Below are 23,495 nucleotides of genomic sequence, written 5' to 3'. Positions count from 1 at the left end.
GTAGGGCCAGTGAGCTGGAAAACTTTCTAGGTGGAATTTGAAGCCATAACCCCTCAAAAAAGGGTGGATGCCCCAGATGATAAAAAGAGCAGTTTCCCATTATGAACTGTAAATGTTGAAGTTGGATAAGCTTTCAAACAACTGTTAAATGGAAGGGGATTCTGACAGCGCCATTCAGAGCTGCATTTAAAGGGAAATCCAGGAGTGAAAGGTTCAGGCCCTCACTACCAAGTCTTTTTCTAGCTTAAGTGTTTCAAACCACCAAGCTTCCTCAAAAATGCAGTACAGAAAGCATCAGGGAAATACCAGGCTCAGTCCCAGAGTACAGAGACTCAGTCCTGCACCAGCTTACTTGGCCAAGAGTGCAGTAGTTAGTGACCATTAGTTCCTCAGAACCAGCTAATAAATCTTTCCCTTCCTCCCCCCATTTACCTACCCCTTTACCTACCTTCATGCTGAGCCATTTCAGTAAGTTAGTTGGAGGTGCTGAGACATTCAGAAGAACCACTTAGTGCCCTGTGGCAGCCTCAGGCTACCATAGCTCTTTAAAAATGAACCCTGCCATTTGCTCAATGCACAAATAATTCAGAAGTAAAACTTGGGTATATTGTACTCTAAACGATCAAATTATAATATTCATGCACAGCTGGCCTCTGCCTCTCCCCCAACTTCCAGGTTTTCTCTGAAAGTTGCAGTTCCAATTCTCTTCTGTCCCCCTCTCCTTTTAACCTGGATGAGAGGCCATGCTGTTAGAACTAGGGTTGAGGATCTGTTCCCACTTGGTCACACAGATGCCATCTTAAATAAGTCACTTTATCTTCCTTTGTTTCTCAAAGTGGATTTACAAAGAATCAGTCCTACACTGCCTTTGTTAAGTAGGTATTATCATGTACAGGTTACAGCCTCACAGGTGGAAAAAGCTGAGACAAAGTATAATGGACAAGTATTAGACTTTTTTTGTTTGAGGTAAGGCTCTGACCAGCACACCAGATTTTTTGGTGTTAAAAAAACCAAACAGCCACTTCTTTGACACTACACTGTCTCCTACTCCATTTGTGGGTCTCTTCTGCAGACCAAGATAGGGGGCTGAGGTCTTTTGTAACAGAAACAAGTATAGTGAGATTTAAGGTAAAAAAACCCACCTTCCTTCCTAACCACAGTCACCCCAAGTCCAGTGTTACCTTCAGAGAAGGATTCAGGCACAGTCTGGGTAGGGAAGGCTGTGGAGGATCACAGACAGACAAGGTGGTGCTGGTGTGATGGCCACATGCATCTTAATCTTCACCAACAAAATCCTCCCTGAATTCATTTATAGGCAAAATGCAAAAGACAAGTTTCCAGAGAGGCAACAAAAAAGCCTTTATGAGTTGGCTGAGATGCTATCGACTTCCCTGTTGGCAGCATAAAGCAGGTTGCACATGCATCAGCAACGGCCTTACCAGAAGCTCGGCACCCCGAGAGACAGGGTTAAGGGAAAATTCAGGGGCTGGCACAACACAGGCACCAGGGAAGAAGTTATGCCCACAGGCCAGCATGTCCACACCAAGAGAAGCAGAAAAAGAGAAATAAAAAGTGCAGTAAAGATAGAAATGGGAAGTGAAACCAGAGAGACCTGGTGGCTTTAGCTGGACTTGCAAACCTTGGACTCAGCTCTTGGCACAGCACCTTCTGTCAGACCTAAGGCCTTCAACAATAAGCAAACATATTAACATTTTAAATGCATAAATATGTATTACCTCCAAAGAAAGGACAGTTAAATAAAGGGAGGAAAACTGCACACCATAGGCTGGAATTAACAACATAATGACATCCCTTCATCTTACATTCCTGGGCATTTATACAGAGCATGCAACGAGGCTCCCGAACACACAGCTCACCCTGGTACACTTTTCTTAGCCCACACAAGGTCCAGCAATTATTTAGTAGAGTGTACAGATGGTTTTCCCACATAGCTGTAACCTGCAAAACACGCAGCAGAGTCCTCCATCCCCATGTCCTTCACCCTGAAGTTACTCACCATGATGTCACCTTACCCATACACAGCCATCAAATACCCAGCACTAACCCACGTGGGGGCTCCTATAGACTCTGTACACATATATGGTCTTAAATGTTTTTTCATATATGCCCAGACCCATACAGCTTTTCTCTGTCTAATCGTTCAAAAACCACAAGGGGGAGTGGGGAGAGCTCAAACATCAGGGGCATGCAGGTGAACAGTATAATTGAGTTAATGCATCACTCCCACGTACAAATATTTTTAAGAAACAAAATAACTTTGTAGAGACTGAGACACAAAAAGGATCTCCAACTTTCCACATCCGTTTTATTCCAAGGCAAAGTTCCACGTCATCAGTACTGTAACTAGAAGAGGTTGCCACAAAGCTGTGAGCCTCCCTTGCCTGATTATTTTCTTCTTCTTTCCCCTTCCCTCTTGTCCTTAATACCTGGGAAATACTTTGGCTGATAGTTGGTATTTCATGCCCAGGCTGTGCTGGATTTCCTGATAAAGAAGCAGGAAGACCACAGAAGACTGTTGCACATACGCATCACCTTCCCAACATGTTGGCCAAGTTGGAAAAAAAAAAAAAGACAACAGAAAAAACTGTCAAAAGCCTGGTAGGGCTTCAAGCAAATCACTCCATCAGCCCCATGACTGACCCAGGCAAGAAGAACTGACTACCTGCTCATTTATTCCAAAGGACTAGTCAGAACAAAAGCATTTTTCCACCCCATCAAAAGTTATGTGGCATCTGATTCAGCATTTTTTACGCAATGAAATTTTCCACCTGCAACAGTCCCAGGGCAATCTGAGTCTACAGGTCCGTGCCTGTGCTACACAACAGCTTTATTATGCACTCTTAGAGGCTCCCCTTTTCAAATCACTGATGCATTTATCTCTTTCCAAGTATGTACGTAATTCCGCTGCAGCTCACATGTAGCTTTACCCAGAGTTATCATTCACAACGTGTCTTTTGTAAAGTGCTGCTAACCTCAGCTACAGAAGGGAGAACACAAGACATGCTCTAAATTCAAAGACAAGTCCTTTTACTTTGCATGACCTAGAGACATCGATGGCCAGACTTGCAGCTGCATCTTGAAGTCTGGAGGGAACTTTAAATGTCAGCCTGATTTTCCCATAGTATTATTCTTGTTTCTGAACCATCCTAGCCTTTTTCTGCATTTTGCTCCAACACAGACCTTCCACCTTAAAGCTTTATAAATGAAAGAGCTTCACAAAGGCCCTTTCATGTACCAAAAACGTCCAGCGATACGCTTTGGGATAAAGTGATGAAATGGTGATGGATGTTTTGGGTGACAAAGTAAATTGAGTCACTGTTATGCGAGTGGGTGGTAACAACTCCGTACAGTACATACCTGAAACTCTTAAAGACAGTTGTAAGCAGGTCTTATGGGATTAGGCCAGAGAGTGAGAATTATTTTCTTGACATTTGGTAGAAGATAAAAATTCATCCATCATTTTCATGCAGAAGAACCTCACTCGTTTATAGAAATAGGATGTATTAAGATTCAAGGAAACTCAAGTAAAAGACATCAACACAATCAAAAGATCAAAGGCCTGTGTTGGATGTTTTCATTTTTACAAATGTCATTCAGCTTTAATTATTTATAATGCTTCACAGTACACTAGTAAATGCTGTCATGTTTCATAAAATAATGAAGTCTTAGTAATAGGAGACACCTCTACCATCCTGTCTCTATTTAATATTTACTGAGAAGTGATGTGTGTTTTATGATCATTATCATGTCTGTAAATAAGTGAAGCAAAAAATAAGGATGTTTCCTATCCTTAAATTTCTATTTTGGTCTAAGGCCCCATCTGTAATCCCAGGTACTTATATGCTCATCAACAGTGATGAGGCTTGTGTAATCAGGGATTTCCCAGGATTTCTCTGCTGTAACTTTTTCCCCTTCAAATGCAGTAACAAAACCACTCTAATTATAACTCTAGCTACTTTTTGCCACAACAGACAAGCAGTTATTGCTGATGGTGCGGAAGGAGAGGCCAGCTCGATTCTTGGCTTCTGCTTGCAGAAGAAGGGTCAGGAAAGCACACAAGGCACATCCCAAACAGATTCATTTGGCAAGTCGGGAAGAAACATCAGCCAAGGAAACTCAAACCACCTATTTTAGACACCAGCATTTCTGGGTGGAACTGGACAGCCAACAGACATGGTGAGTTAAGAAAACCAGCACCTCCAGCCACTTTCATTACTAAAAGTGAAATACCTGATTTCCTGCTCAGGCAAGCCGCCTTAGCCAAAGGCAAAGCACGATAACCAAGCTGCCAACCCACTGCCTACTAGCGGCACAGGACTCCGAGACGATTCGTTACAGCCCCACTTCTGGAAATCCCCAAGCCATGTACAAGGAACAACCCTAAACCCTGCTGCCCAATGCGTCGGGCAGGATCTCTCCACTTGGTCAAAATGAAATCACATTTCTCTAGATAAACTACTCCCTAGTGACAAGTGTTTGCCAAACGCAACCTGAGCTCTCGCAAAAGGGTCCTTAATACTTACGACTTAAAACTTACAATGCCACTAATCAAGATTCTCTGGATTTCTAAATAATAAGAAGAAATTAAAACCATTTCCATTATAGGTGGTTTTGGTTGGTTTGCTTTTTGGCTTGTGTTGGTGGTTTTGGGGTGGTGGGTTTTGTTTGTTTTTTGTTTTGTTTGTTGGTTTTTTTTTTTACTTTTTATTATTTCTCTAAGCTTAAACAATTAAATGACAAAACTGCATTTCAGATAAATTTTTAGACCTGCAAACACCTGCAGGAAACCTGCCAGATAGAGCTTCATTTCCAAGGTTTTCTCTAGCTGTAGCTTTTTATTGTGGAAATATTCTTATTGAGCATCTCTTTGGTATAATCTGAATTTCTCTTCACTTCAAGCAGTACTTTGGGAAAGCTACTTTAATTTCTATTTTAGCTAAAAGAGACCATGAGATTCCTCACAGAACTTTGCAGTGACAAAATAATAAAAATTAAAAGGAAAGCAAAGTTTACCCACTAGCTTTGTGTCTCAATGTCTTGTAAATATTCTGTCGGGTCTAGAAATGTAGGGGTAAATACTACTCCAAGAACCAATCTGTAGAGAGCATTTCTCTCTGACAGGGGTACATATTTAATTAACTTTTTTCATTTGCCAATTTCTTCCCAGTGGGGTGGGAAACTGAACTTTTGGTTCTATCAGTTTATGAAAAAAAAAAAATTCATTTTGTGAGCCCGTAGTTCAGGTTTTAAGCAGAAAAGCCAAAACACCTTTAAGATACTTAATTCCATTTTTGTAGGGTAAAAAATTAGCCCTAAAAATTCCTGCTTAGCTGTTGGCATTCTGATGTTAGCATTCAGCTGTTAAGTCAGTTGGCCTCATTTAAGTGCATGAGGCTGAAAAGGGAGACCATTTCTCCGAGCTTTCATTCACTCTGCACAGGGACCAGCTCTGCAAGATATCCCTCATCAAGGGATGGACACTTCTGATTGCAGACCACCCTTCCTTCCTTCCCTCACCAGGCCTGTACCCCCCGGCTGAGCTCCGGCAGCAGCACCCCTATCACATCAGGCACCCCGTCTGCAAATTAAGATCCACTTAAGGGATGTGTGTTGGCAGCACACACACAGAAACAGGCACACTTTAAACCCATTAGCTCACGCACAAGCACAGATAAGTGGCATATCCCCACTGTGTATATATACATAATTACAGCATATCACTAGGAAAAAACCAGCAAGCAAACATCTACTCTTAACAGAATGATGAGCTTTTGGTACAGACAACGAGCTTGATGAATGTCAGGTGCAAGGTGGGTATGGCGGGGAACACGGCAAGGTCAAGGGAGTTTGAGCTCCCTATGAGGCACACCTGTGTTATTTAAAGCCGGTTTTTCCTCCCGGTGGTTCAATATGGGGGACAAACATGCCTACAATGGTATTTACTACACAAAATCATTATGTTTGTAATAGAGCAGTTTCTGCATTGTAAGCCACTGGCTTGTTTTCTGAACTATGTTACTCATGGTTTTGCTACAATTCTAGAGAAACTAACAAGTTATTTGTATGCAACAACTATGGCATTGGCTAAATAGATCTGCATTACAATGAAAGCAGTTGCTGTTTAGCAACAAAAAAAAGGGGGGGGGAAGATAAGACTTTAAGCCAGGCTCAGGTAAATATAGTTTCATAATAGGGAATGATTAACATAAAATTGGCACAGGAAATATTTTTCTTCTTCCTTTTTTCCCTTGTGATAATACCTTGACCTCTTCCAGCCACCCATTTCATTCCTTCAATTGCCACCAACAGATTTTTTTAACGTGCATTTTCATGAATCTTTATTATTTTAAGCAAGTTCCAACTGTCCATTTTTTCTGCATGTATAAATACAGATATATGGGTGTATGTCAGTGTAATGCCCCTGCATAGCGAATCCTAAACAAGCTGTTTGAAAGTCTCTAGGAAGCCTTGAATAGTTTCTATTGTACCAGTGGATAAGGGAGTCCAAGTGCCAACATAAATAGATTTTCCTGTACATAATATAGTCATTTACATTTACAAATGTGTTTCAGCACCATAATTTACTAAGAGAAACGGTAGCAATTTAAGGAGTCTGGGAGTGCAGGGTGTGGAGAGCTCAGTGGAGGTCTTTTGTGGAAGTTTTCTACTCTTTACCTACTCACATTATTCTCATTGTGGATAAATGAGAGAGTGCACATTATTTGTAGGAAACCAGCTCCAAAAGAAGAAAAGGTGTGGAAATCCAAGGATGCAGAGAAAATGCACTTTCTCACACATATCTTAAGTCAAGTAGAATGAGTAATATGCATCAAGAGATGCTTAGGAAAAGGCTTTTATATCTGAAGCTTCAGGACTTGTTCTACACTTGCCTAGATGGAGGAGAGGAGAGGCAGGAGAAAGAAGAGAAAAAAAAACCCTGCATTTCTTCCTACGAGTGTTTATTATAGAACCCTTACAAATATCGGCCATGCAGAAAACTTCAAGAATACCCATATCTTTAACACACTTCTAGATAATCTAAATAACAGGACATTATAAACAGATTTTAATATCCCCCCAAGATATTAATGGGGCACAGGACCCAAAAAAAAGGGAGGGGAAGATGCCAAATTTAATGAAATAAAAAAGAAAATTTAGAATCTGAATAGAGCACCTCCAAGATTTATTGCAAACACCATGCCTTCTGTACCAAGCATAGACACATTAGCAACTACATCAACAGCCCACCTACAGAATCTGCCTTTACCTGCAGTAGACAACTTGCCCCTAAATGGCATGCGCTAGGAAAACTGTCAGGGTAGAGATGCAAAAATACCAAGAAATGACTGATGTAATGGTCTTTAGGTGTCCAGTAAGTTTTCCTTTTCACATCACTCAACTTACTGAGTCTAGTATGAATAATCCAAAACTTCACACTCACCAGTGAGACCATCAGCCCTAACGGGGAAGTCTCTCTGCATACATGAACTATTATATAAAACTTCAGCTATGAAGAGTGTTTAATTACATCACATTTAAGCCTTACCACATGCAGAGACTCAAAGCATTACTAAGCTATCTCAAATGTGAATTGACAGCACATAAGAAAGAAGCATATCCACATTAGGGGAGATTCTTCAGCTAACTTACCTAGACCTAGAGGCACTCTTCCCTTGCAGAGACAAACTAAGTAGCAGCTCTGTATTTTCTGTCCTCCCAGTTAAGAGGGCTCATCTCTAAGCACGCTAAAATACTGGTTACTGATGGTGTGCTGCCTCTGCTGGGGCTTTGCAGCCAGAAAGCAGCCAGAATTAGGTAAGACTCGAGAACTTTTTGGCATGAAGCTTCTCAGACAGCAATCACTTTCAGCAGCTGCTGCCCGTTAACAGATCTTGGGTGGTAACAGAAAAGCAGACAAACCCCACCAACATCCCCTTCGTACAGGTGTATTTCTACAGAAGGAAGAAACCCATTTATTTGACCTCGGAGACACGGGATAAACGCACAGCCATAAAAATCCCAGACCCTGGCTGTGAAAGTAACACCCTGCTTTGGTCACAGCATGTCATGCGGCACCCCGCTCCCTGCCCGCTCTCGGCCCTCGCCCCGCGGCCACGCGTGGGGGTGTGGGGCAGAGCAGCCCACCGATCTTTTCAACCGCTGGGGCTTACGCAACGGCTACCGGCACAGGTGGGGAGGGGGCAGAGAGGGGAGACCCGCGCTCCGGGAGACTTCCCACGGAGAAACCCCGCTCGGGAGCAGCGATGCCACCAGAAGCTTTTTTTCCGATCCCTTTAGCGAGCGTTTGGAGGCGCCGGGCACACGGGCGGCCGTGATTTTATTGAAAAGGGCAAAGCGTAAGGACAGACCTATTCCCCTGGCAGCCGGGCAAGATTCCTGACTCTCTCCGAGTAACTCTGAAGTTCACCCCCGTACACCGCCTCCCTCCCCATCTCCCCTGGCGCTGCCGCGCCGGAGGAGCACCGCAAACCTCACGGCAGCGGCGGGGCTGGGAGCAGCCCGCTGGCTTAACGGAACGCCGATCTGGGAAGGGGGGACGTCAATTAGGCTTTGGGATGAAGAAAGAGCCCCCTCGGGCTCCAGGGTGCTGCCCCCACGCCGCTGCCCGGCCGCACCGCCGCCGGACCCCGCCTGCCGCCACCCCACCCGCGGGCACCCCGTGCCCGGGAGATGCCCCCGGGAGGGACAGCGAGGGGGGCCGGAGCGTACCCCGCCCGCCCGGCACCCACCTGTAGGACACCTGCTTCCTGAAGGTGAGGCTCCGCAGCTTCTCCTCCAGGGACTCGTCTGCCGCCGACAGCCCCGGCTCCTCCGGGACCCCGGCGGCACCCGCCGCCTCCCCACCGCCCTCGGCCCCCCGGCAGCCGCCGCCGCCCCCCGCCGCCCCCGTCTCCTCCCCGCCGGCCGCGGCGGGGGGGTTCATTGCGGCGGGGCAGTAGAACCGACGAGGAAGAGGAGGAGTGGGAGTGGGGGGGGGCAGGCGGGGGGCGGCCGGCGGCTGCAGGCGCTGGGGGGGGGCGGCGGTGACCGGGGGGCCGCTGCCGGCGGGGCCGCGGGGCGCGCTGCGAGCCGCGGCGGCTGCAAATGGCAGCGCGGCCGCGCAGCATCCATCGGCGGCCGCACTGCAGCGGGGCATTGTGGGAAACTCCCGGCCGCCCACGCCCGGTTCCCCCCCCCGCGACACGCCCCTCCGCCGGCCCGCCAATCGCCGCGCCGCACCCGCCGCCACGCCCCCACCCCACCCCTCCGCCGCCGCCGCCACGCCCTGCCGCGCCACGCCCCCGCCCAGGCGTCAAGGGGGACCGTCGGGACGCGGGAGCCGGGGCTGGCGGGGCCGGGGCCGGCCTCCACCGCGCCCGGCTCCCTCCTAGAGCGTCGCGGTAAAAGTACCTTCGAGAGCGGCTCAAGCGCCCCGGAGCACCCCGCGATTCCCCATTAGTGGCGTCTGCGTGGTTTTGGGTTTGTTGGTTTTTTTTTTCCCCAGGCAACCTCAATTTAGTACGCTCAGAATCAAAGCACCCCGCTCCGAAGAGATACCTTTGGATGCGAACATCACCGTAAAATAAATCGTCTTCCCGCCTTGTCCGGCCCCCCCCACGCCGCACCCCGCTTCTCCCTTTTGTTCACTGGGGGAGACGAAGGAAAACCTTCCAGGGAGGCATCAGCGTGGGGCTGATGCGCTTAAATGTGCTTAAATGCACATGAGCTGACAGCAACAGTACGATTAAAGAGTACGGAAGAGGTCAAGGTCTGGGGCTATGCAGAAATTACAGGAATTATGCTCAGCCAGTGCTTTGTTCTCTGCATCCAAAAACTTCTGCGAGGCAGTGCAATCCAAAATGGAAAAAGAAGGAAAAAAAAAGAGGAGAAACACGAACAATGACACTCCACCAAGAGGGCAAACCCCACAGGAACAGATTCCAGAACCACCCCTTCTCCACCGGTGACTTCCCTGGGTGGCCTTGCCCCTTCTTTGTGGTCCTTGTGCCACAGTGCAGCCAGCGGCATGACGGAAGGTCAAACAGGTAACAGCAGTTCCCCGCTCCCCATATGCACCAGGGTGCAAATGTTGTAAAATCTTGGGTATCACTCAGACTTATGGCACTCAACAGGTGCTTTGCACCAGATTCTTGCCCCTATTTAAGGATCCAGCCCCTCCAAACTTAGCACATACATCTTTCACCTCGACTTTGGCAATGGCAGGCTCTGCAAGCCAGCCAGTTAACCTTTTCCTGTCCCTTGTTGGCAGCAGAGAAGGGTGATGAAAAGTGGATCTTTTTTACTGCAGTTCAAGCATGTAAAAGTTTAGCCAACTTTCAAAATTATATTCTAGCCCTATGCATAAATGATGTGTATATTATCTACACACACATATGCTTCCCCCAATACGTATATAAATTTTCTCCCCCAAACCTCAGAGTACTTCTAGTTCCTAATGAAGCACATAGAAGAAGGCATAATTAAGCAACGTAATACATGGCTTATTAGAAGCAAAACTAAAGCTCTTATGCAGAACTGTTAAAAGAAGGGCTGGATCCTGCTCTGAGCTGCGTGCAGAGAAATCTGCAAAGCAGCAGGGAGCTCTACTGAATCCATCAATGCCCTTTCCACGGAGAGCTGGGACCTCACTTGGAAAGTCTCCAGCTGAACTTCCAGGGAAATTAGCTACCAACACTGCTAGTGAAAGCATCCAATTTAAGAGCACGTAACAACTATTTTTTTTTTTTTTTTTTTTTTTCAGAAAGAAACTAAACCATTTTGAGGTGGAACTGCCAAAGAGCAGTTCAGACCTAGCCCAACAGCCAGCTTCAAGGATGAGGAGAAGTGCCATAAGCCCCTCTCTCATCAGTGGTGTCTTCAAGCTTTTGTCACTGGTGAAAACCGTATGGTCTGTTGCTATGAGAAGATGCCAATGGTGTGTGCGAAAAATACTTTAACGGCAAATTAATTTTGCATTTGGAGAGCAGAACAGTATGCATCATCTCATAGCTTTATTCTTTTCGCCTTTGGTCCCTGTGAGAACAGCTCTGTGGCCTGTGCCCCAGCTAATCGCTCCACCTCCCCCAGAGCATCTGGAGCAAAGCCTAACAACAAATCAGAATTTCCTAACCCCCCCGTGCCAGTGAACATCCACGCCGCTCAGCCACGTCCTCCTCCTCCTGCACAAACCCTATTGCAGCCCCTGCTTGTCAATAACCATTTTCCCCACATGACCACATTTATACTGTGCTCCGGGATTACCTGTTTTCCCTCTGACTGCTGCAATTTGCATGACTCATTTGCAACATGAAGTGCTAAATCGACTTCCTATGCTTTTTTCTGAACATGACCAATTATGAGAGAATCTGAGGCTGGTGAAGGAAAGCCCTGCTTACACAATTACACCTGCGGCACAGCCGTCAATTGCTGTGGTTTGAGAAAGGCAGCAACAGCAGAAACTTCATCAGAGCATCACGTTTGCTCCAGGACATGGCTGCAAACATACTGCTGGATCAGGAGGGAACGGATGAGTACAGAAATAGATTTTTAGCAGGTTTTGCCAGTATCTGGGATCATCAGCTGGCAAAAGCCTGAATTCCCATGGCCGGGATCTCATTTCTTAAGCTGGCAACTCGGCCAAGGGTTGGGTTGTTGGGTTAAGAGGAGCACCTCACATCACTCTGCGGTGACTCCCCTGCTCATCCGGGAGAGCTAACAAACTTCAGCAGGTGGGAAGCTCTTTTTCCTGGGTGGAAAATTCTCACCATAGTGCATGCTGTGAATAGCAGGGTGGATGGTGGGAATGAAAGAGGAAATGCAGAGAAAGGAGGGAATTCAGCCTTTTGGAGTAAAGCCAAGGGAAGGAGGTTTATTCCATTACTCGCATGCCTGTTAAATCCCATTCTGAACACTCCAGTGTGCACAGGCTGTGTGCACTGCGGTAAGTTTTATTCAGAGTGGGAGGGACTGAAAATCCTATTCCTAATGGAAAAGAGGTGGCTATATGATAAAGGAGAGTGGGGAAGAAAGGGGTGAGGCAACCTTCCTTGTTCGGTGTGCCAGGCGAGCCAGTGAGAAGTCAGTCTACTTTAAATGCTCCATATTCCTTTAAGGTCATACAAAATTCATCCTCAGGGTAACCCTCAACATTCACCCTCCAGGAAAACATACAAAACCACATATATTTATACACATACACATGTGTATGTATGTATTTGCATCTCCTAAAGTTTTGTTGTTGTTTTTTTTTTTAAACATGACTGAACAAGCAGCCAGCTTCCCTTCCCAGATCCAATGCTGATACATATGCCCGCAAAAACATTCACTTTTGGTCAGCATTTGAAGTGCAAGTAGAGCACCCCTTATCCATTGGGTAGCTGATGGATGCTGAGGCTTAACATGGAGCGACCTGGACTTGTGCAAAGCATTTGACACTGTCCGACACGACATCCTTTTCTCTAAATTGGAGAGACATGGATTTGACAGACGGACCACTCAGTGGATAAGGAATTGGCCGGATGGTCACACTCAAAGAGTTGTGGTCAACAGCTCGACGTCCAAGTGGAGAGCAGAGATGAGTGGCGTTCCTCAGGGGTCAGTATTGGGACCGGCACTGTTTAACATCTTTGTCAGTGACACGGACAGTGGGATTGAGTGCACCCTAAGCAAGTTTGCCAATGACACCAAGCTGTGTGGTGCAGTCGACACGCTGAAGGGAAGGGATACCATCCAGAGGGACCTTGACAGGCTTGAGAGGTGGGCCCATGCGAATCTCATAAAGTTCAACAGAGCCAAGTGCAAGGTCCTGCACATGGGTCGGGGCAATCCCAAGCACAAATACAGGCTGGGCAATGAGTGGATTGAGAGCAGCCCTGAGGAGAAAGACTTGGGGGTGTTGGTTGATGAGAAACTCAACATGACCTGGCAATGTGCACTTGCAGCCCAGAAAGCCAACTGTATCCTGGGCTGCATCAAGAGAAGTGTGGCCAGCAGGTCGAGGGAGGTGATTCTCCCCCTCTGCTTCGCTCTGGTGAGACCCCACCTGCAGTGCTGCGTTCAGCTCTGCAGCCCCCAACATAAGAAGGACATGGACCTGTTGGAGCAAGTCCAGAGCAGGGCCACAAAAATTATCAGAGGGCTGGAGCACCTCTCCTATGAGGACAGGCCAAGAGAGTTGGGGTTGTTCAGCCTGGAGAAGAGAAGGCTCCAGGGAGACCTTACGGCAGCCTTCCAGTACCTAAAGGGGACCTACAAGAAAGCCAGAGAGGGACTTTTTACAAGGGCTTGTAGTGATGGGACAAGGGTTAATGGCATTAAACTGAAAGAGGGTAGATTTAGGTTAGATGTAAGGAAGAAGTTCTTCACTGTGAGGGTGGTGAGGCACTGGAACAGGTTGCCCAGAGAAGCTGTGGATGCCCCATCCCTGGCAGTGTTCAAGGCCAGGTTGGATGGGGCTTTGAGCAACCTGGTCTAGTGGAAGGTGTCCCTGCCCATGGTAGGGGGTTGGAACTAGGTGATCTTTAATGTCCCTTCCAGCCCAAACCCTTCTATGACTCTGCGACCACCCTCACGTCAGCAGATCATCCTGTTGGGCAGAGCCGCTACTCCCTGCAGCTCTGCCAGCCTTGCTCTGATTAGCTCTCTGGTGAGTTACTGCTTTCTGCTACATTCTATCTTTTTTACCATTTTTCAGCTATTTTGCAGCACTGCTCCCCTTTCTGCAGGTAGACTGCCATAGCTAGAAATATGCTCTGATTCCTGTTGCCAGCGTGTTCAGTGAGGTGACAAGGGCCTGATCCTGGCTTGGAAGTGCCTGGGTGCTGCTCCTTCACAAATACCATGGATCAAACCCAGGTTTTTACCAAATAGGTTTAAAAACCAGGGCTAACCAGAACCTAAGCATTTCTTTAGACTGTGGAAGTGAGACAACCCAACAGACATGGACTTAACTCTACAGTGGTCTTTCCTCAGCTGTATTACAGCAAAGATAAGGGCCAGAACTTGTAATTTCCTCCTTACTGGAGATACACAAAAACGTAATTTTATAGCAACATATAGAACTCATATGAATACAGCTTAAGATTAATTCAGTAATAAAAAGTTAAGCAAGTCATTCCTGGCTTCTGTGTGGACTGTTTGAAGCCCACAAGAGACAGCACCAAGAAAATGAGAAATCAAATCAATCACTTCAACTTTTTGAAGCACAAACTGGAGGGAGACAAGACACACAAGCATTACTCATTCAATACGAAGCAAAACACCTTTTTCTTTCTTATTACTGCCTCCTCTGGATCACCTTGCTTGGTTAATCTGAGTGTGCTTTATAGAGAGGAGGAAGCCACCACTGGCCCTATTTTGCAGACCAGGAATCTGAAGCATGGAGAAGGGTCAGCCAAATTCACCAGCACGCCATGAGCAGGACTAGACCCGGCAGCTCATTTCCTCAGTCCCTATCCAGTGCTCTCTCTCTACAGGACATGGCTCCTACAGAATTGTTTTATTTATGGCAAAGGTGCAAGCTTTTGCTCACTGCTTCTAAACTCCAAGCTAATGAGGTCCATGTTTCTAAAAAAACCTCAAACGAACCAGGAAAGGGAGCACCAGTAATGAACCTACCATGAAATACCTGCAGGGGTGGTGAAGTCTGTGCTGTTGGTAAAATAGGTGTAAGCAATAGCTAACAGTAAAGGGTGAAGACTTAGTACCCACACCATGCCACGAGAGGCATTGCAAGTTGCATTTGGACACCCTTCCTCCTGCCCTGCAATGAGAATTAGCCTAAGAAACAAGTATGAAAATTTAGCCTTGAACTCAAGCAGTAACATGCTTTTAAAAGGAGGGTGAGAGGTAGCGAGGCTGACAGCTCATCACCCAGCATTTCTCCACTGTATGTGGGTTTCTTTTTTAATCACAGACTCCCTGCAGCATCACCTGCTGTGTGATGCTTTAAGGGTAATACTGAGACCAAAGGAGATTCTTAACCAATCGTTAATCACCAGTTGGTGTTTTGTATGCTCGGAGGAACTGAAGTCAGCTAAAACTAAGCCGAGGGTAACTTCCCCAATCAGTCATGGTCTAATGATTTTCCTCTAAAAATGTTATGTATGGCTTGATGCTGCTAACAAGTGCCCTGGATCAATAGTTCTGGCAAGTGAAATTGCCTGTTCAGAAAGCAAGGGGCACCCAGCAGCAGCAGGAGAAAGACGGTGGCTGCAATAACCTCTGAAATGATGAGAGCAAAGGAGTGGGGTGCAGAACTTCGAGGACAAAGTAAAGCCCTTCTCCCCTCACCTTCCAAGGGAAAGCACCACAGACCTTCTTCATTCAGGTACAGAAACCAAATTCTGTGAGAAAGAACCGCTTCATCATCTGCTGTGACCGTGGCAGGGTTAGATAGTATGTTCTGGTGCTGGAACCGGGCTCCGCCTGGGAGAGCTGTTCTGCTGCAGCACTGCATGGATGCTGCGTGTGCGATGAGACAAACCAAAAAGACAGTATAGGTGAAAAATAAACCTCTCATTCCATTTTCCTTTTCTTGTGATACTGAATGGTGGTGGGCAGCAAAGACAATCCTTGGGTTAAAAGGACCAGAGTAGTGCTTAGGAGAGGTTGTTGGCGTTTTTTTCCCTTCACTACCTATTTCTTTTGCTACTTTAACCTCTTTAGCCCAAACCCAAGGCATTTCTGAAAATCCGCATCGGCCACAAATTTAGTGCAGGACAGGGTGTTCCGATTTTCACAGTACGCTGCCTTGCCCAACCTCTGAAGCAGCCTTCTTTAAGAGGCCTTGAAAAGGAGGCACCAAAGCCATCTGTCATGCTCCCATTTTCAGTTCAGTAAAGCTAGAACTATTACTTCCATCGCTAGTATTTCCCGCGGAGGATAAGCTCTTGGTTGTTATTGTATGGATGCATGGTACTCATATACGAGGTCCCCTTCTGAGCCGAAAACTGGCATAATATGAATGACTATACTATTTGTGCAGCCAGCTCTGCACTGGGTGATTTTCACATCTGCACTGGGCCATCCATCACCAAGTTCCCTGGATGGCCAGCAGAGCCACGGAGTCCCCGAACTGGAAAAAATGAGGCATTTTCTTTTCCGTGTCTACTCAAAGTAGCAAAGGTCAACTCTGTCCCCTGGCTGGATGCTGCTTCTGGGCTGCAGGGCATAACCTCCACTGTTCACACAGGCAAAACAGCAGCTTCTGAATTGCCGGAGAAGCCCCTGAGCTATCTCAGGGGCGAGTCAGGGTAAGAGAAAGAGCTGAGGCCAGCAAAGGACTCAAACCCTAAAAGCCAAAGCAGAAAGAGGTTTTTTAAGACTTTAGTTTAAGCAATTAGTTGCCCAGTGTACAGTCTGTGCGGGGAAAGGCCTTACCTTCCAGAGGGCTATTTAGCCCACACGAATCAAGCTCCAGCATGGTCTAGCAGACTGGTATCACTAGTCTGAAGCTAGTGCCCCCTACAGCATCAGCCTTCCTCGATCCCGCTTTTATAGATAGAGAATTTAATATTAATGTGGCTGTATTGCCTAGTTGTACTCAAGTGCCATTATCATTATTAAATGCCATCAGCCTTCGCCTAATTTCCACCCATTATTGGCAGATGTAATTCTCTGCTAATCTCAAAAAAGGGAATGGACAGCCAGCTTCAGTAAAAACCCACACCCCTGCTTTTAACCTTCTCTTTCTAGCAATGTGCTAAATTACCAGGGTTCTGCCGTGTTGAAGATGGACACATTGCGCATAGCAGTGCACTTGGGAAAGCCAAGGGACCAGATCTTTTCCAGCCATCAGGAAAGCAAACAAGTTGTACTTGCTTTTTCTACAGAAAATATTTATTTGCAAGAAATGAAAAGCATAACATACTTAGCTACATACATGTTTAGGCTACAAAAGCAAGTAGTCTGTTCTTTTGTAGAATCAAGCAGAAGATTTAAAAAGGAAAACCAGCAACTTCTTTCCACCCAATGGACATGTTTGCAGTGTGAACAATCAGGTGGGACCGTATCCAGATGACTGTGCTTGTACAAAATGAGAGAGGCCATTGAACACACTTACACAGAATTAAACAGACTTATAGCAAAAGAGCAGAGACAACTGCAGTCAGAAGAGGCCCCAGTGCAGTTTACCAAGGAGTTCAGGGGGGTGTGCTTTTGCACTGTCCTTTTCATCTTAGATAGTTTTAAATGTTTGCACAAACTCATACTGTATCCACATGAACAGAGGGAAAGATCAGCTGAAATGCCTTAGGGGTGTCACGCGCAGAGTGACTCAGAGTCACAAGGTACTGTTTTGCACAGTCCAAGGCAATGGCTGTGGCCCTGGACGTGTATTTCTCTTCAAGAGGGTAACACCAGGTAATTTACTCTTGGAAGGCCCAGCAAATCTCAGGGAAACTGTGATGTACTTACATCACGGCCTGGCCCTCGGAGAGCAAACTGTTTCCCCTCCCTGGCATCTTACTGCATCCCTGGGGTGGTCAGGGCAGTAGGGCTCCAGGGGAAGGAGAGATCTTTAGGTCCTCCCCCAGAAGACCAGCTCAACAAACTGTGTTCCTTGAGCTGTCAGCTCCCAGGGGCCACTTTTTAAGGCTACCTTACACCATTTAAGAAAAAAAAAAAAAAAAAAGGCATTTGAAGACATAATTCTGCAGAACAAAAGTGACACCCGAAGATACAATAAAGCCTAAAGTACTTTTTTTTGTACCAACCCAGAACTGTTCTACAGAAAGGCCAGACAATTTATGCATACACACATAAAGACACAGTGCAACAACTTTCAGTTGAAAATTGCTAATAGGACAGACTTCATACAGCAATTCACACTACAATTTTACACGTGCTCGGTGATGTGGAATGTGAATAGGTTTCAGAAACGCCTGGACTTTCTGTTGCACCAAGTGGAATGTGCCCTGTGTGTTCAGGTAGATGCCTTTATTTAGTGATGCTTACTACATTAAAAAAACAACTCTGCGGGTATTTTTTTAATTGCTTACCATGAACACGTGCACAGATACACACACGCTCACACTCGTTCTTGCTAACTGTACAAATGAAGAAAGCAAGATGCTGTTACATCAGCGCCATTGAATTAAAATCTGATATGGCAAAGTCAGATACGAGCAGAGTTCTGTTAAAAGAAATTGATTACTTGCCTCTGCTTCCCCCTCTCCTCTCCACTCCCTTAATTATGGGCTGCTAAAGTTGAAAAAGATTTCCACCTGCTCGTTGGAAGGAAAAATGGCATATACCATAAAGGTCAAATATGCATAAACAGGACCACATAGTATGAAAGAGCAAGGGGAAGAGCAAAGCTAAAACAAGGGGGGAACTAATGAAAGAGACTATCATTGCTGATTTATTGAATCAAGAACTAGGAATTTTCCCTGTGATGTCAGGAGTCCCCTCATTGGCCATTTCTTTCATCTTTTCTGTAAGACAGCTCTGCAGATCCAGCTTTCCCATGTTTTGTTCTCACCTATTCAGTTCTGACTCTTAAAGGAAGAGTATGGAGATGGGCTTTAGGGCAGAGAAGAGACTACTGGTAATAAAAATACTGATACTCCATTTCAGCATCACAAATAAGAGTTTCCTGCAAGATGCACTCTTTTCTATGTAGGAAGCCTGTTCAGTTATATGCCTTGGTAAAGCAGAAAAAGGCCTGACATGAAAACCACAAAAACAAATGGCAATTTCCCTCTCAAACTTGGTAGTCTCCAATGGATGCTGATCACCTAAGCAATGCAGTAGTAACTGAGATCACACCCTCAACAAATCCCTGAATGCCCACTGTCATTTTATTGGCCGTGTGAAAGCTACAATATCCTGGCCCATTGATTGAATCCTTACATCTTATTTGTAAAGACCTTAACACGTAAGCCAGTTCATTCATCTTTGCAGCCCCCAAAGTTGTTTATCCTTAACACTATAGTGCAAAGCAGCAACACATCATAGCACTACACTACTTACATAGGCAAGTATAACTTTTGTAGTTGCAAAGTACTGACCTACCATTTCACCTTCAGAATACAAAATGTTCCCTTTCTAATTAGTGACTTGAGAAAGAAATATTTTAGTCACCAAGAGTATAAAAATACTCCATATACTTCTGTTCTTAGCTGCGTGGGTTTTGTACAATGGCCTCTTGGCATTAGCTAGAATCTAGAGCCCAAATACTCAGTGGAAATCCCTCCCAACGTAGCAATTAGTATCATTCATTTACTTGACCTACATTCTAAATGCGTCTAGACAGAATTCACCGCTGATAGTTTGGGGGGATGGGAGCAGAGAGGTGGGTTGATTTTTTTAGCAGGAAAAAAAACAAAGAAGAAAAGTTTTTATATTCATTTTCAGCTCTATGTTAGAAAAATCAAGAATACACTGAGACACATTGTTACACAGAGAGATATGGAAGAGGCCCCCTGCCAGTATAAATCAGACCTGCAGCCTCCAAAAGCATTAAGTATGAAGCGTGCTGCATTGTATCAGCTACGATCTGGCCCAAGAACCTCAGCCTAATCCATTATTAGTCCATGCTGCTGAAAAATATTGAATGGTACAGATGAAAGAAGAGAAATGCAGCAAAGAACTATAAATAGCCTGGGAAAAAAACCCCCAACATTATCTACACACTGGTAACAAGGTTAGAACTGTCACTTGCCCTGTGCTTGATACTTTTAAAAAATATATATAAAAAAATAATGCCCTACATTCTTTTGTAGCTTATCTCCCTAGAAGCAAAGACCCGACAGATCTAGACATGCTTTAAAGCTATAGGCCAAAAGGTAAGTTTACTAGTGTGTATAAAATCGTCCTGACAAGCAGCATAACGTTACAGCTGAAGACTCTATGGATCACTTAAGTCCTCTAGTGGAAATGGAAATTAAGTAGCACATGAAGGCCTTAGCCTACCCTGTCCACACACACAATATTATTCTACAGCACCAAGTCACTCATCACTGGAAAAAGTATACTGGCAGAAGGCTAAGACGTCAAGTAATATAGCTGAGCTAATTAAAAGCACTTATACTGGCATCCTCCCTGAATACACCTTACTACTCCTTCCCTATGCCCTTAACACAGAGCACATACAGCTGCCTCTCCAGGTGGTCTGCTGTGCATCAACATTCACACTTGGGTCACCCCTGGGCTGCTGAGGCTGGCAGTGCAATTGGATGTGTCCTGCCTCCTCTGTCCCCCTGCTAGGTACGTAACACGGGCATAAACTGCCTCTGGAGATAGCGAGGTCCTTGTCGCATAACAGCCTGTGGGTAGGTGATGACAGGAGATTCTTTGGCCCCTAGTATCTAGCAGAGAAACCTATTCTATTAAGGCCCCTGAATAAAAATGATCACAAACATACCAAAGTAAAGCAAAGGTTTTCCTTATAATAAAGAAGTAATATTTAATATAATAAATCCCCAAGCAATGTGTGTGCTAGGTCAAGAGATTCCCCCAAAAAGTACCTAAAAATAACTTAAAGGATTACACAAACTAAGATTATAGCAATAGATTATCAAACATTTACAAGAAAATTGGTATGGCCATAATGGCTTAGATGAATTAGTTTAGAGGCCTGACCCTGACCGTGGCCAGTTTAAAATGCTCCAGATGAAAACATGACCATCTCCCGATCAGATTTGAACTGACATGCCCAAATTAAGCAAACAAAAGGGCAAAGATTTAATGGTGACTAGTGCAGTAGGTTTCAGAGAGGGGGGTTGTTTGGGTTTGTGAAATCGTCTGTCCTTTAAGTATTGAGAAATAATTCAATTTTGGTTTTAATACAGTGAAGTCAGCTGTATCTGCAATGGGAGGTGATCCATTTAACTGGTAATAGGCATGAGCTCAGGCAGAGCAGTCTCCTGCTTATGCACAGTGCAAGCTACAAGACTAGTAAGAGCAGGGTTATGCTCAGCTGCTGGGGGCCTCTTTTGCAGAAGACTTAACCATTCAGTTGTCCTCAGAGGTGACAAACCACGGGTGCTCTGAAAAAAAAGACCTTTTAAGGGACTTTCTAAGCTATGACCTTGCCCACTTACAATGCCTAGCCATACTGTAATGGAATGGTCAGTCCCAGTTTTGTCCTGTCACTTTGCTGACCTCATGTGGCTAAGGAATGCAGCCATCCCTTGTGGCACCCACCAGTGTTCATTATTTATGTGAAGCCTTAAATTGTTAAAAAAAAAAAAATCATACAAAAGTTGTGGGTGGATACTGGAATGATTCAGAAGACCCAGCAGGATCACTGTGAAGGGAAAGAGACTTTAGGGAAGAGGCTGACCCATGCCAAGAAGAAGGGAACACTTGCAAAATAGACTACAACAGCACTTCTCCTCTCATTGCCACCAAAGATAAAATAATAAAAAGGCACTTACATATAAGAATAGGGCATTACCTAGAAAGCACGTCTGTACACCAAAACTCATTACCAGCTCATGGAGTCAGGCACATGTTTCACTGTCACAAATGTGAAACACCTTCTTAAAATGGCACAGTGGGGACTGATCCACAGCTCCCTGTAATTCATCGAATTCTTTCCGTTCATTTCACTGAGTTTTGAGTCAGGCCTGAGGGTGGCAAATAGGATATTGAAGGAAGAAAGTCAAAGGAGAATGAAGAACAATAAAGGAGCTGGTGTGGCAGCTGCTGTAATAAAATACAAATCCAATATTTTACAAAATAGAATACTTGCAGGAAATATCTACTGTACATGGTAAAAAATTACTTGTAAGGCTAGGTTAAGTTTTTCCCTTATTTATCATTAGGAAAAAAATTAAAAAAAAAAAAAAAGAGTTTCAAAATTCTTTATCCTCTTTAAAAACTGACTTCTTCTGGTAAACTGTAAAGTAGCTATGCTAGCCTGCTGAATGAGGATTTTCATATTAAATCCATCCTCAATAGAGTCTGAGTGCCCTTCTGCAGTAACCAGATAAAACCTTGCTCAAATCCTGGGGTAGGTTCGACTGTGCCACTGCAAGGACAAATTGCAAGCAGCACAGCTCGGGCAAAGGCGTGACCAGGGTAGTAAGAGAGGGAGAACCCTTAAAGGCAACAGCTACATAAGACAAGGAGGAAACAAAGCAAGGAGAAAAGTACTGGACCAGGATCAGACCTGAATACTGCTCTTGGCTTTTCCACTGAACTTGGTCCAGTCAACTTCACCTCCCTATGTGCCCATCTCATCCCTCTTTTGCCTTATCTCCTGCCTACATACTCACCTCCTCAGGTCAGAGGCTGTCTTGCCATAGAGTTAATACAGTATCTACCACCTCCAGGCCTGAACCGTGCCTAGCTGAGGCTACCTATAACCCTATCTTTTCGGCTAAGCAGCTGGTCAAAGATCACATCTCTGGAAAAGGAGGTAAGAGGAAGATAAGACACATGGCTTTATTTAGGGCAATTCAAGTCTGAGGGGAGGGAATGGGTGTTCAGTGATATTTGTGTGTCCTATTTCAGAGTTTGCCCAGACCACTTGCAGGGTTAGGGAAGCTCAGTTCTCTTCATTGCGACTGCCTGAACAAAATCTTGCAAAGCTAATAAATACTATTTACAGTAGTAACAGGAAGATGGCAAGGAAAGGAAAACACAAGACAGTCTGAGACCGGGTCTACATAAGAAATTCCATCAATGCATCTAGAAGCCAATAAATTAAATCCATATGGTCCTCTCAGGAGGCACTTCTGGTTTAAGCCTTACATTGATTTAGTTTGTTAGGAAGGAACTGATTTAAACTAAACAGATCAGACTTAAGCAGACTAAAGGACATCCATCCAAAACATTGCATAAATTTAACAAAACCTGCTTTCTAAACAGATCTAGTTAAACTAGCGTAATTCTCCCACACAAAGTGTGACAAGACAGCGACTGATCTTTGCTTGAATTCCACAAGGGTTGAGGCAGTAGGGAAGCTTACCAGGACTGCTTTCAACCCAGAAAATGATACCCCACTAAATGATAAAGAGGCTGGAGGGGAGAAGAGAAAGATCAAGAGGAGGACAATTCAGTAGCATCATTGCCCTTCCCTCTCCTGCCTGTGCTGTTAACTCAGCAGTATCAGGGCCCTCTCTTGTCCCTTCAGAAGCAGGCTACACACATGCTTCTCAATCCCCCCAAAAGGCTCAAGTGCTGTAGACCAGTAGGCATGGAGCTGTGGCTAGATTCTGAGCAGCATCATGCTGCATCTCCTCTTTCTCTCAAATACCTTCTCCCAAGAAACCTATCACCCACATGCTCCTATCAGTTTTGCATATTTCACTCTTCTACAGAATGTCTTTGTGCTCAGATTAGGATGTGTGCATGCACGCACACACACACCCACCAGTCACCGGCACACTGCGGGTGTCATCTGCCATCATAATTCAATCCTGTCCTTGCAGTATTAGACAGGAAAGGAATAAAAGCAAAGACAGGGACTGTGTGTGAAGTGAGGAAGGGAGTTACAAAGACAAGATATCCCATCTGCAGTCACA

General features: G+C 45.3%; 1 protein-coding gene across 7 annotated transcripts in view; it reads right to left on the bottom strand.

Moving 5' to 3' along the window:
• Window positions 1-9,178, bottom strand: part of DGKI (diacylglycerol kinase iota) — a 220,161-nt gene extending 210,983 nt beyond the window's left edge. For 6 of the 7 annotated variants that reach the window (XM_069807567.1, XM_069807559.1, XM_069807561.1 and 3 more), the window contains exon 1: window positions 8,772-9,178. In XM_069807567.1, the coding sequence (XP_069663668.1) occupies window positions 8,772-9,178 (407 nt within the window). The remainder of the gene's footprint in view (window positions 1-8,771) is intronic. The other variant, XM_069807562.1, reaches the window with a different exon arrangement.
• Window positions 9,179-23,495: the final 14,317 nt, after the last annotated feature.

This window comes from Haliaeetus albicilla, chromosome 19 (genome assembly GCF_947461875.1).
Source record: "Haliaeetus albicilla chromosome 19, bHalAlb1.1, whole genome shotgun sequence".
Lineage (NCBI taxonomy): Eukaryota > Metazoa > Chordata > Aves > Accipitriformes > Accipitridae > Haliaeetus > Haliaeetus albicilla.
Note: the sequence above shows the minus strand (reverse complement) of the source record. Positions and strands in the feature narration are given on the sequence as shown.